This window comes from Doryrhamphus excisus, chromosome 6 (assembly GCF_030265055.1).
Source record: "Doryrhamphus excisus isolate RoL2022-K1 chromosome 6, RoL_Dexc_1.0, whole genome shotgun sequence".
In the NCBI taxonomy this organism is placed as follows: domain Eukaryota; kingdom Metazoa; phylum Chordata; class Actinopteri; order Syngnathiformes; family Syngnathidae; genus Doryrhamphus; species Doryrhamphus excisus.
Genome location: NC_080471.1, coordinates 3,233,105 through 3,248,080, shown reverse-complemented (window position 1 = coordinate 3,248,080; position 14,976 = coordinate 3,233,105). Strand labels below are relative to the sequence as shown.

The window sequence follows — 14,976 nt, the reverse complement described above, 5'->3', positions numbered from 1 at the left end:
AACTATGTTATTTTTTATCGCTGATACTGCCAAAATACATCGTAACTTGTAGTGTAAAGGCACTTCTGGACTTGAAATCTTTACGCACTACGTCACCCAGAATGCAACGCGGAGTGTGAATGTGCTGTACTACGCAAGCGCAGAACAAACGGTCGCGGGAAGGATTTGAGTTGTTTGAATGGCGAAAGGCGAGGAGGTCTTGGCTGTTCGCTAGCCTTTCTTTTTTAAATCATGTTGTAGCAATGTAGACATGGAAGCTACACTACATTTGTCGGAGTCGTCGCATTCGAACGAATTGTCTGTGTCCACTCGGAGTGGTAGCACAAGTTTGAGAGCTGCGGAGATAGAAAGACGGAAGAATGAGGCGGGGGACCCATTTTTTCTGGCCCTCAAGTATTTTTCCGACGGTAAGAGCACAATGTTTAAAACATAAAACCGGGAACATAACCTACGGCATTCAGTGTTGGATTTGCTGTCTAAATGTCTACCTTCTGGGGAAAAAAACAAAACAACAGACCATGGGCTATGACGTCTCTCGTTTCTAGTTGTTAGCTAGCTTGTTTACATACGTACTTATCAAACAGTTTTACAAGCTATACACTGACTGTTCCTAAGTTATATTGAAGTTTCATATTAAATATAAGCTAATGTAATTGCATCTTCCTCATCCAGTTGAGGCAGGGACTCCAGTGATCGGCAATGAAGACTTGGAGAGGAACCTAGTGTTGGTGGAGAAGGTGGCGTACTCTCAAGGGCTCTCCCCGGATGCCATCTCTGTGATGCTGGAGTTTGCCATGAGCCTAAGAACGGGTAAGTTGAGGGGAACAATGATGTGATTTGATATTGTACTTAAACACAATGTATATATTTGTGTTATGTAGGGCCGAGTGTATGCTCCCGAGTGCTCAAGTGTCTGATCCCTGCTACGGTGGTGCCTCAGGAGGCCGTTGTTCAAGCCATCGCTTGGCTGGGTGTCTCCAGAATACCCATAAGTGCACAGGTGAGTGGACGCCTTACCTCGCATAGATGCCTGTTTCTTCCCAGGAGAAATAACAAGTACAACCCCTTCCTATGACGATTTCAATGACCATTTGCTGAGGCAGACAGTTTTAATAATCTTTTTATAGTCAAAGAGCTGCAAAACATTTCATCATTGATCCAAAAATAATTAGGGATTACAAAGGAAAGGGATAAAAAAACTGTGGTGAGACCAGCCATGTTGTTTGGTTTAGAGACAGTGCCTCTGAGGAAAAGACAGGAAGCAGAACTGGAGGTAGCCGAGATGAGGATGCATAGGTTCTCTTTGGGAGTGACTAGGATGGATAGGATCAGGAACAAGTACATTAGAGAGACATTACATGTGAGAGGCCTCAGAGATAAAGTCAGAGAGGCCAGACTGAGATGGTTGGGACATGTCCAGAGGAGATATAGTGAATATGTTGGTAGAAGGATGCTGCCAGGTAGGAGGCGTAGAGGAAGACCAAAGAGGAGGTTTATGGATGTAGTGAAGGAGGACATGAGGGTAGTTGGTGTGAGAGAGACAGATGCAGAAGACAGTCCGTCCGTCTGTCCGTATCAGTAGATATGAAATGACATCCTTATAGTCACCTTTACACTGGTATTACCTGTTTTAGTAAACATCATAGAAATGAGACTTAATAATTGAGTCTGAGACGTGTTAGCATTGGGGTAGTTCATTGTTGTTTCTTTTTTATTTTAAAACATTTCTTGTGATGACTAATTAATATTATTTTATTGACAAGTGTAAAATACTACATACCAACATGTCTTTCAATGCCTTTTCTGATTGGCTTATAGTGTATTTTAATTTTAGTTAATTTATTCATTTTTATGCTTGAAAATGCATATTTTAGGTCAAATATATGAAATATTTCCTTTAAACTTGCATATTTTAGATGCCTAACAATCTCATCCTAATAATGCAAGCTTGTGTTTTAATGGGCTCCCGTACAATTTGCAGGTTCTTTTCATTAAGTGGGTGTTAACCATTTTTGACATGATCGAGGCAAAGGATCAACTGAGAGCCGTCCATGGGTTTATCTTCAGCTTCGTGACAGACGAAAACCTGGTAAGGTTCCTGCTATGTTCATGTTGGATTCCTGTGAGTGGGCCGCCAGTAGCTGCCAAGTCACTTTCTATTGTTTTGTTGTTTCAGTGCCCCTTCATTTGCCACCTATTGTACCTCCTGACCACAAAGGAAAGTGGTAAGTGAAACCGGACTTATTGTTTATTCCCCTCATCTCATATTTGTACTCACTGCTACTTTTTTGTTTGTGAATTCTTTTGTAGTGCGAGTGTTTCGAGTCCGAAAGCTCCTGGAGCTACAATCCAAACTGGTAAGCATGCTGTGCATTGTCCCTTTTTGTACCTTTTTGTTTTTGCTATGTGTACTATCAGCTAATGATAATGGTGTGACATATTGCTATTGTTTTCACAGGGAAGACAACCCTTCCTTCTGAACCTGCTCTCCCTTTACAAGGTGTTTTGTCCTGAGCTGGTGACACTCTCTGTCCCATCCAGAATGAGGGTGTGTATATCATTGGCAATATCTTCATATAGATTTGCATTTCATTTGCATTTCACCTGCACAATCTATTGTGATCTAGGAAAATGTACCTACACCTACATTATTATTCTCTCATGTAGTTTTAATATGGCGGAAAAGGGCTCTCTGCAGTTCTACATCACTGATTTTTGATACAGCTTATTAGATACACCTTTGATACACCTTATAATTTGGCAATTGTCATTGCAATTATGTGATGTGGACATTACCCAGGTCAGGAGCACAGCTGAAATAAAGTGAAAGTCCTTTCTGCCGTTATTTTCAGAGTGGCTTTAGGAATCACATTTCACCCTGGAAATCTAAGCTGACTTTTGTCCAGAAGAGGAATGGCACGCTGGTTTCCCCCAGCAATGGTCTGACCCTCGCAATTAAGGATCACCCCAGCTCAAGAAAAAGGGTAACGAAGCTCATCAAATATATGACAACTGACATGCCATGTTCTTTTTATTTAATATAGGATGAAATGTCTTGGATATAAATGATTGAACCTCATCATTTGAATTGTCCTTTTGTTTTCAGAAGCACTGCCATCTGGAAATGCCAGCCCTGAGTTGTGCGCCTGATAAGGACTTTCAGACTGAGCGGTCATCCTCTGGCAGAAAGTTGGTCCCCCTGGTGCAACTCCGCTCCTTTGAGCATCTTTTGGAGAATATGCACCGCATAGAGGTAATCTGGCGGCTCGTAATGAGGGATCGTGAGCTCCAGGCATTATTTTAAGATGTATAGAGAAGCCTGCTGGTTTTCTTTTTTAAACACAGCAGTCATCCGTTTGCATATATGCTGGGAAGGTCACCTAGCGGGAGGTTTGGGGGTCAGGACCATGCCTGTGGTGTTTATTTTTTCTTCATGATGCCATGAAAACGTGTTTCAGGACATGTTAAATAGTCCCATTTGTATAATAGTGGATCTTTAGCTTGAACATGTCGTAGTGAAAGTTTAACTGTGTAATATATGCTTATAGCCACACGGGGGTGCCGTGCCTCCATTTGTTCTGCCTACAGTATTTATTGTGTCCCATATTCAGCAGACTAGTCATTTCTTCATTAGAAACACATATAAACCACTTTGAAGAGTGTTTCGTAGAAAGTAATTGCCTCGTTGTTCCATATGAGACTAAGTGAAAGGCACGTAAAGAAGACGCTCTAATATATGACATTTATTATGGGTTGCACGCTCTACTATGTCATGAAACATAAAGTCACCCTTTTCACTGACATGACCTGTTGTGATGGGGTCGCCTGTGCGCACAGCCACAGTTAATCAGTCAGGCTCACATGCACCGACTCACAAAAGACCACTGATGAATCCCCTCATCGTGCTTTAACAATGTGACTGGAGAGCCGAGCTGTGTCTGTTCGCCGGCTGTCTTTCCTCGTCATTGTAATTTACGTCTTATGCTAACAAAGTGCTCGTACTGGAGGGGGTGGGGAGCAGCTGTTCATACATTATAAGGGACTGTTTAAATGATCTGGCTGGATGAGAGGAATGTCCTACCGCTGGAGTTATTAGGATTACTACCAAAGGATTATTGAAGTAGAAGAAAAAGTGTTTCATCTAGGATCAAGCTGACTTTATGGTATTTGAAGGTGACGAATCGCCAGTCATTGGTTGTTTGCAGTATGGTACTTCTTGGGTACAGTTTTCAAGTATTACATACATGTCATAGCCTTATATATTTTTGAATCATGAATACTTGATTTTTTTGTTTTGGTCATTTTTATTCCCCAACAGCTCCCTGCTCAGATGGGCTCTCTGCTGGCCTCCAGTGTGGCTCTGCACTACCTGGACTGTGTGCAGGAAGAGTCGGCCCTCCTCCGCCTCAACTTCTGGCTGGGCTGCGCTCTCCAAGAAGGTAAGGCGGAGACCACTGTTCACATCCCCCCGTGAGGAAGATGTGCCCACATTTCAGCTAACCTGCAGCTGAACCCATGATTCGACTCGCCGTTCTTTCAGCATGCATTTTAAAAGTAGTTAGAGGGGGGCTCAGAGAGCGAACATGTGGGGAGAACCTGAAAGATGGTGTCGTTTGCAATTTTACACCTTTCAATCTCCTATTGCAGACATTTTGTTCTGTCGAGATGGAGGTGCGCTGCAGAATTCAGATGAGGCGCTCCAGTTTTTGAACAGGCTGCTATTGACACAACATTTTCTCCAGGTGAGCCGCATCTTCCATTCACTTCCTGTCATCTTAGTTTTGATTTCATTTAATGCCATGTTACAATCTCTCCACCAGGAAGGGTTTTCTAGTTCTGAGGCTTTCCTCTACAAATTCCTCAATATCTGGGACGGTTGCCTGCTACGGCCGCAGATCTTCGGGCTGCTGAGCAACATTCCTGTGGTCCCTAGTATCAGTAGGTTTTGCTTTGACATCCTAACCAAGGTTCTTTATTCCCCTCAAATGTACAGGTTAAGTCAGTTCTGGAATGCAAATCAACCACTGATTTGTTTAAAAATATTTGCAATCAAATCATGGAAACTTCAGTCATAAAACCCGTATGAACTATACAGGCAATGCTTCAAGTAATATTTTAACGTTTTTAGCTGTCATAGTGTTTATTCTTTGTCTTTATTTCATAGTCATGTTTATTGGCTACACAGTGCTCCCAGGCCTGTGTAACCTTGCTAGTGGTCCATATTCCCCTAGGTCTGGTGCCGGTAACCCATGCGTGTCTGCTTTCCTTGTCTTTGCCTCCAAACAGGCAGAAAAAGGGTTCACGCTCTGCATTGGTTTCAGGACTTTGTGTGCAAAATGGTGTGCATGCACTGGGGAGTCTAGTTGCAAAAGAAATACCAGCATATCAAGAAATGCATGAAATTTACTGCAATTCCACATACAGACTGAAAACTCATATTAAAAAAAAACTGCATTATTATCATGTATGAGTACATACTGTTATTGTATTTAGGGATGCTTCAATCAGGGTTTTATGCTGCCAACTTGATATCGAACATCCATGAGTGAACTCGGCCAATACCGATACCGACCACATGGATTAATGATACATTTTGACATTCATTTATAATGAGTGCTATTGGCCAGTTGTATCATAGTAGGGGGGAAAGTTAGGACAATTCCAACGCCACCTTGACTGCTAGCAGGCCCCAAATGTATTAAAAATTACAAAATAAAAAAACTATTTTTATGGGGCACAGGATTCCTGGCTGTACCCCCGCTATTAGTTGTATGATAGGAAAAAAGGGAACATAAAGTCACGTGCAAGATAGTTTTTTTGGTATGTTTTGGCAGATAAGTTTCAAACGGCAAACATGTTTTTGTTTTGGCACGGAAAGTAGGAGGAGGGTACTAACCAGGACACTATGCTACAAAAGTAAGAGCCACAGGTTATCGGCTTTTGCGATTGTTATTAAAAGGCATTTCATCGGTGGCCGATCAATCGGAGCATCTGTAATTATATGTTATAATTTATTCCACCCATGGCCCGCCTCCGGGCACGCCCACTCCGCTGTGATGAGAATATTTTTCTCTTGCTGGGAATCACCAACTACAATCATTTCTGCCTTAGCTTTTTTCAAGAACGGACAAGCAGAGCTTGGGGAAAGGCTGAGAACGTATCGCACCTCCAGCCACGGCCATACGGATGCCCGCTCCTCCTTGACATCTCTTTCAGTACTCATTTCCAAATGCGCCAAACTCATTATCTGAAACTTTGGCGTCGTTTAACACAAGAATACAACATTCTAACTACATTTATAGGTCAGATAAGTGGAAAAGCATAATAGGTCCTCTTTAATCAACTAAAAAAAACGTAGAATTATGTCAGCTTCTGCTTGAACAGTAAACACGACGACAGCTGTTCAACTTTGATGAAAAAAAACAGCCACATGTGACATGCTGACACTGGGTTGCAAGGTGCGTGTTAAACACTGAATGTGCGCCACTTCCATATTACATGTTTTATCATTCATTGTAGCAATGCAATAGTTCAGTCTGATTCAGCTTCTGGCTGCCCTGTTCTCACGAGACAGCTTTTCTCCAATCGAGAGGTCTTGTCACGTTTTAATCTCACGTGATCTCGACACCCCTACAATTTAATGATGTGTGATGCAGGCGCAGTAAGGAGGAAGTAGAGAGTGGGAGGTTTTTTCCTTTGTGGCACGAGCATTCTAAAATGCCATAAATGTGTAAAAAGTAGTTAACATTTCCACATTCAACATGATGACGTTGCTATGTCACATTGTTAATTTCCAGTGCTATGGTCATCATCACACTTGCATGTTGCCGTCATAAGAAAATCATATATATATATATATATATATATATATATATATATATATATATATATATATATATATACATACATATATAACCTCTTAGTTAAAAGCAGAATAAATAATTGTTTAGTTCCTCAACTGAGATAAGAAAGAGTGTTAGTCTGAAAACTCCAAAATTGGGCCCCCACATCAGTTTGTTGGTGTAGTTTACACTGCAGTGTTGAATAAAGAGTCAGCTATCCAAACCTGGCTTTTGTGAATGATGTTTAAATGTCATCTCCTCCCCGCTTCAGAAATCAAACGGCTTCTCTTCGAGCCCCTCATGCAGCTCTACTTCACATCGTCACCATTTTTCAAGGTAAGCCTGTGGTGTTTACCACCCCTCCATCTTCGGGCTGCTGCTTTAAGAACGATTTAATAGCACTCGTGTGTGTCTCTGCAGTGCGGACTGTTGGAATGTCTAAACCGCATGCTGACCAAGTGGCTGACCTGGCACTCGGTGTATGTTCTAGAGGACGACTTGGACATCAGTCTCAACAGCCACACCTTCATGTAATTACATCTTTACATGTACGCCACAGAATGGGGGAAAAACATGTTTAGATCTAAGATCCAAAAATCCAAGTCATTAATTGTTAATGAGATATAAAGTAATCCCTTGGTTATTGCAATTAATTGGAACCAAATGTAATAAGTGCGGTTCCACAACATTTCTTTGTCATTCACCCAGAGTCGCTAAACCCCGCTAGCTTCCATTTTGGCATCCTGAGTGTAGGATACCACTGAACTTTCAGGTTACTGTAGATGCTGATCATTTTTCACTTTGGAAGGTCTTGTAGTCCCTGCTCCAAACATCCCACAAACTGGTGTCATCAAGCGATCAAGTGATTTCTTTGACCTCAATTCCAGAAACATGAGTCTGTCAGGCTTCAAGGACTCGGTGAAGGAACTGGTGCACTTTGTGGGCCGTCTGGCCACCGTGGGCCTGCAAGTCGAGAGCTGTCACTCCCTCCTGCTCAGTTTCATCCTGGACTTCTATGAAACGGTAAAGCCAGCTAATTGTTTAGCAGTTACTGTCTGTTAGGTAGCTTCTCACGTGCCTCTAGATTATGGTCAATAACTTTATGTAAAGATAAAACCGCTGGAAATAGTCAGTAAGTGAATGATTGTTTTTCTGCATGTGACCTTTGACTGGTGACCAGTCCAGTGTGTACCCTACCTCTCACCTAGTCAGTCAAGTCCAGCTCACCTGCAACCCAAATGAGGACAAGCAGTAATATAGCAAATAAAAAAAAAAGAAAAAGTGAGGTGATAAAACTTATGTTTCCTGTTCTTACCTTGTGAACAATAATTAATAAGAGGATCGGTTAAAAATATTGACTAGTAGCGAGCAGATGTGGAATGTTTACATATATGACATCTTGTTTTGGGTATCATTCAAAATTAGATACAAGACAATAACTGTGGTTCATCCCCCAAAATATATACTGAAGGTCATTTATTGACAAAACAAGGGATGCATTTATCTTTGTTTAAAACTGATACTTCCTGCTTTTCAAGACCGATATCCTTAACCAATAATTTTTTTATAGCTATTATTTTAAAATAATAAAAGTAGTTTGTGTACCCCTGGGAATAAAAATGACTCAGAGATGGATTTGACTAACTTTACCTGTAGGTATGTTCTTACCAAATACCATGACATTACTACTATAAACAAATGGAGGCTCAGAGGTACAAACCATGGCGCGGGTGGTTTGCTGGCTGATGGGGGCTGGGGTCTCCGGCTGTGGTGGAGGATGCTGCGGCAATGGTAGTGGGCCCCGGGCCTTCCTTTGTGGCTGGCTTTAGTGCAGCCTTTCTGTCAGTGCAGGCTACTGGAGCACAATTGTGCCGATACCGGCGTTTCGGGTGTCTGGTTGGGTTTGGTGTGTTTGAGGGTCAATGTTTTTCTCAGCGTTTGGTGCAACTAGTGTGCAAGGTATCTGAAGCAGTTGGGAGGTCCCACATGATCTAAGCCATGTTTGTTTACAACACATGTTATAGCACATCACATGAAGGAGAAAAGGAGCGCTTGATTTGCCCGGCCGAGCCCATCCACACAATACAGGCAATCTCGCCTCATTGGAGCCTCATTTTTTAAAAATTATTTGTTATCCAAACTGTTTTTAAATGTTATCAGATATGTCGGTATGATGTCATAATTTCTGTTGTCGGCCCAATAATGATCAGTCCCATATATATCATGTACTCCTAAAAAAAAATGTCTTTCCTTGGAGCACTGAGATGTCCTCTGTCTCATCGTCTTCATTCTATGGTGTTGACATTCTCTTCCAGGTGTGTGACATGTTCCTGAAGTATGGGCTCCCCCTCATTGTGATGCCACCACCCGGGATTTTCTATCCAGCTCTGCTCGCCACCGACTCCGTCAGTGTGGACCGATTGGCATACATCATGTATAGGTACAACCTTAATTTAGAGCTACTGTATGTATGCTGGGTGATGGAACGGAGTTGACCTCTTTGCATTTTCTGTATCATTTTATAGGGGTGTAACCATTCGTTTTAATAACGGTTCGATTCGTATCATGATTCGGGGTTGCTGATGTGATCCAAGGACGATACTGGTTCATTTAGAACAGGGGTCGGCAACCTTTATTATGAAAAGAGCCATTTCACCCCCTTGCTCACTAAAGAAAAATAGCCTGGAGCCGCAAAACATAGTATGTTTAAAACAAAATTGGAGGGAATTTGGGGCTATCAAAGTAGTTCAGATAAGAAAAAAAACAAGTTGGAGTACTCTTGCTTGTATTATATTAAATATAAACTTACATAAATATATGTGTAAATTACTGTAAACTTACCTGATACCTGAAGTTCCAATGTCGCTGTTTTATATGATCTCTAATTTATTTTTTAGAATTGTCAAATAGCTTTGGGAAAGTATGAAAAGTATTTATAAAGTATTTTCCTTAATGTTTACCTGTGAGAGAGAACTGAATAGCATCCTGTCTGCTCATCCTTGTACTCATCCAATCACCAGTCAGAACTCAGTCAGGATGCATTCATGGACTCACACAAAGTTGGATTTTTTAAAACTCATTACAAAGACATGCTTTTTCCCCACTGTGGTGTTAAAAAATATTCAAGCATTGCAAAGGGAGCCACAACAAAGAGGCTGAAGAGCCACATGCGGCTCTGGAGCCGCGGGTTGCTGACCCCTGATTTAGAATGATGCGATCTGAAACGATATCGTAACTTTAAATTGACTCAGTAACTTCTTAGCCAAACACAGATATATATATATATATATATATATATATATATATATATATGATTACATCAATGTAGTAGATGAATGGTGAATCAACACCTAATCATTTAAAAATAATAAGTATGACTGGTGTGTTCCCTTTCCTTTTTCATGTTGATTTTGAGCCTCAAAGCTGCGGCAGTTAAAAAGAGGAAAGACGAGCGTTTGATTCTGTCCACACCATTGAGAACAAAGTGTCCTCCAACAGCCTATTATGCGCCTTTTTGTCTTTCTCATCAGGTACAAGGTCAACCTGACATCAGCCAAAAGTCAAGAGAAACTCACAGAGGTAGCGTCAACTACTTTCCCTACATGCACTCACTGTTCATACATGCACGATTTACTGGAATCAAGTACAAGAGCTGCGTCATCATTGCAGTACACAGCTTGTGATGCTGCCATCACCATTCTAAACCTATCAAACGAATCCAAACGTGGTTATGCTGATTTATTTCCTACAGCTTTCTCCTTTTGCTATGACTTTTACTTCAGCCCTTTAAAATCTTGCTAAGTTGTTCAAAGAACCACCAGTGTCTGTGACCTTTCTACTGCACAGCAGGTGAAACATTAAGTTAGCCGTTTCAAGTTCAACCTCAACTACAAAAGCTTTAAAGTTTCAAAGTACGTGTCAGCCAGCCTTATTCCTCACCTGAAAAGAAGAACCAATGAAGTACGTGGCGTGGGAATAAATCAACACACCAAAGTCAACCTATTGTTAAAGTTGTTGTTTCCTGGCGCTCTGGACAATAGGCCTTTCACATCAGCCGCCAGACCTTCCGTGAGTTCAACAACTACGTGGTGGACATGGTCAACTGCCTGTGGAACTCCAAGATGTTCCGAGGAGGCACGGGGGTGCAGCTGAATGAGGAGCTGCTGCTGAAGAGTGAAGTAGCGCAGTACTGGAGCAGCTTCGACCTCGTCCACCACCCGGCCTTCATGGGCTATGCTGTGGACTTCCACGCCAAGGTGTGTGCGCACCTCTGCAGGTCACACCACAATAGAAAGATTGACTTAGACAAGTAACCAAAACTCTACTCAAGTGATAATACTTGCTAAAGTAAATTTGCACATACTTTAGAGCAGGGGTGCTCATTAAGTCGATCGCGAGCTACCGGTTGATCGCGGAGGTGGTACTGGTCGATCGCTGGTCGATCGCGGCGTGACATTAAAAAAATATCATCCCAGCATCAATGCCGTCACTTGATTGATATACAGGGCAGCCATTCAGATGACAACTGAATGTTGCCCTTCGGGCGACCAATCAAATCAAACAACGTCTCTAAGTGCAGCAGAACTTACGATGTCAGCCTATCATCCATCCCCGTTACTTGATTGACATACAGGACAACCAGTCAGATGACAACTGAATTTTGACCTTTAGGTCACCGCTCATGCGTAAACAACGATGCAAAGTGCTAAGCTAGTCGGCGAATTGCGTCAGATTTTAAGCCCTCGCTAAAGTTTATGGTCACTAAAATGAGTGAAGGAGCTGGACCAAGTAAAAAGGCAAAAACTGGACCAAGTAAAAAGGCAAAAACATATCACTTCCATACGGATATGGAATATTATACGGATATTATGATACGGATATTATCCATGACTGATAAACATTTGGAAGTGTGCTTGAGGCTGGCTATCAGCAGCTACTGTCCGGACTATGCGTCCCTGGCTGGTTCAATTCAGTGCAAGTCATCAAAGTAAACTCAGGTAATTACAAAAAATGTTAATAGTTAATTATGTGTGTTTTGCAATATTGGCTCATTTGGTTATGTAAGGTACATCAACATACATTGTACGTACAAATAATCCTCAATACATTTGAAAATAAATAGATGTTTTGCATTTTTGTAGTGGGTAGATCATTTTGACTCGTTCATTTTAAAAGTAGCTCGCATGCTGAAAAAGTGTGAGCACCCCTGGTTTAGAGTAATCGTTCGGGCATGACGGAAAATAAGAAAACCACGGCATCAAAGTGACTTCTGCTGGTTTTGTTGATGGTTTTGATACTGTAAACATACAGGTAAATATGTCTTAGTGACCGCTACTTGACATTTTTTTAATGGTCTTTCGAGGCTTTGAGCATGTCTATTGTCAAGCTGCATATAAGCCAGCCAAGCCAAGCGGTATAAGTAGGTGATAAGATGGAAGAAAAGACAACATCTGGACTATCTTCCATGACTGACAGCAGCGTGCAGCTGCACTTTTGTTCAATAGGAAAGCCACCTCTGTGGTATTAATGTATCTTTCATACATCTTACATTAATAGCAAAGTGAGATGCTTTATTATTCATGGCTGCAGCATGAGACATGGTTTTCATCATGTTTAATAATACACACACACTTACTTTTTGGTTCTGTTCAACCGCAACAACCAGCAGTGAGATTTATATTGCGAGTGTGAAATTAATATTCTCTTTCTTCATCAGTGTTGGCCTGAGAGAAAAGTCATGGAGCTCACTTCCATAAAGGTAAGATGGCTCATATTTTAAGAGATTATTATGCCATTCAAGATTTGACCAGAGGTGTGTGTGTATGTGTTGTAGAATTCCAAAGTTTGGGACTGGTACCTGGAGTATGTGTTCATACAGGGCTACGACGGCCTGCGCCACTTTGTGCACACCAACATCAGACAGCAGCTGCCGCCAGACAGCAGCATCATGCAGCAGCATCAAGGCTAATGGCTCGGGGGGGGGGGGCATTCGCATCTTATCCACTTTTTTCTTTTATAAAGGACTTGTACATATTTCATCAGGCTTCTTCTTCAAGTAGGCTTTTGAGTATCTTTTTACGGACATAAATTATTCCTTTGTGTATTTTTAATTACAGTCCATTCAGTGACATTTGAATGTGTACTGTGTTTCTTTGCAATTCAAAGCAGCTTGCGATGACTTTGGATTTTATCAATTTCATATTCTTGTACTCGGACTTCCACTACTTGGACTATTGTTAAAAATAAATAACTTTTACACGCCATGTAAATAAAAGCAAGCTGGCATGTGTGACAGCGTACGTCGAAATGCTAACTAACTTTGTGCTTCTTGACATACTCTACAGCAGGGGTCAGCAACCCGCGGCTCCAGAGCCGCATGTGGCTCTCCAGCCTCTTTGTTGCGGCTCCCTTTGCAATGCTTGAATATTTTTTAGCACCCGTGTGGTGAAAATGCACGTCTTTGTTATGAGTTTACAAAAATCCAACTTTGTGTGAGACCATGAATGCATCCTGACTGAGTTCTGACTGGTGACTGAATGAGCAGACAGGATGCTATCCAGTTCTCTCTGACAGGTTAACATGAAGGGAAATGAGTAACACTTTGAGTTATTTGAGTTATTAATTATTATTAATGAGTTATTTGACGATTCTAAAAAATAAATTGGAGCTCATTTAAAAACAAAAGTTTATCTCCAGTACTAGCAAGAGTACTCCAACTCATCTTTTTTTTCCCCTCCAATGTTGTTTTAAACATACAACGTTTTGCGGCTCCAGGCTATTTTTCTTTAGTGGGCAAGTGGGTGAAATGGCTCTTTTCATAGTAAAGGTTGCCGACCCCTGCTCTACAGCATAAATGTGGACCACCCCACCCCCATGCTTTACATGACCTTCAGCAACATGTCAATAGCGTTTTGGCTCATCCGAATAAAAATAGCAATTTCGGAGCAGTCTGTCTTAAAGGGGAACTGCACTTTTTTGGAATTTTGCCCATCATTGACAATCTTTATGTGAGCATTCTAGCGTGAGAAAATGAGTTACTATGAGCTAGCTAACAACGGATGTCATGGGAAATACTGTACCTATTGTGATGCTGTAGCCCTCTCAAAAACCTCAGAAAAATTACAGCAGTCTTCCATTTACATAAGTGACTTGTACATTAACCAAACTGTTGTTTGTTAGCAGCTAACATGGAAAACTATATCTGGCAGACTAACACCACGCCTATCTAGAGGCTCAACAGGATTCTCTTTTGCTGTCTTGTGCTGGAAGACACAGCCATCCCAAGGAGAGCAGACATTGTACGTGTTGTCGCTGTATTTATGCCGCTGTTATTTATGAATTTACGATCATGTATATTAATCCGCTTAGGAAAGAAGTTTCTGTCGTGTTTGAAATCATCAAAATACAGCATGATACTGCAATGTTTAGATGTTCTCATCACTGTCCGTGTTAATGCATGATCGCAGCATGAATATCAAACGATGTTAGAGGGGTTTTTTGAGGGCTTGAAATGGGTGTGTCCCAATGGTGTGCATTGTTAGCTAGCTCATAGTAACATGTTTTCTGGTGTTATAATGCACAGAAAAGGGAACAAAACATATGTGTTCATGTTTCACATAAGGATTGTGAATGATGGGCAAGATTCCCAAAAAGTGCAGTTACTCTTTAAAGAAAAACCATTCTGGGGGCGGGGGGATTTTTGGCCACCATCCACAATCCTTACATGAGACATGAATACTGGGGCACACACCACACCGGCTAGCTACCATAGCTTTACCACAGATTTTCCCGGAGCACATCAGCGCCTCCGACCACTCCCAAAAGTAAGGCCGTTGGAGATGGTACCGCTGCTGTGTTTTATTTCGGACACCAGGTGTAGGTGTTTGTTTCAATACTACTATGTCAACTTGATGCGCAGAGGAACATTTTAAAACTCATCGATTTGTCATATCTTTTCCTTATTTGCACCTAACATAGCAAAGACACACAAAACTGGCACAATGGTTTCTTGCAACAAAACATTTTCAATTTTTGCCCCCAAATTTATCTTAAAACAACTGCAAGCTTTTGTGTGAAGATTTCCATAAATTTTCATATTTGACAACAAGATGTCGCTCCCTTTCCCCATTTAAAG

The 14,976-nt window shown here is 41.4% G+C and overlaps 1 protein-coding gene across 1 annotated transcript; it reads left to right on the top strand.

Annotated features, from left to right (window-relative positions):
• The first annotated feature begins 125 nt into the window (after positions 1 to 125).
• Positions 126 to 13,556, top strand: cenpi (centromere protein I). The gene is made up of 20 exons (XM_058076032.1): positions 126 to 407; positions 673 to 810; positions 882 to 1,000; positions 1,982 to 2,089; positions 2,177 to 2,225; positions 2,311 to 2,357; positions 2,459 to 2,548; positions 2,853 to 2,984; positions 3,107 to 3,253; positions 4,319 to 4,439; positions 4,648 to 4,742; positions 4,821 to 4,938; positions 7,114 to 7,178; positions 7,263 to 7,372; positions 7,730 to 7,865; positions 9,158 to 9,282; positions 10,373 to 10,421; positions 10,883 to 11,098; positions 12,559 to 12,600; positions 12,676 to 13,556. The coding sequence occupies exons 1-20, from the start codon at positions 251 to 253 to the stop codon at positions 12,808 to 12,810; spliced, it is 2,199 nt and encodes a 732-aa protein (XP_057932015.1). The 5' UTR covers positions 126 to 250; the 3' UTR covers positions 12,811 to 13,556.
• The last annotated feature ends 1,420 nt before the right edge of the window (positions 13,557 to 14,976 follow it).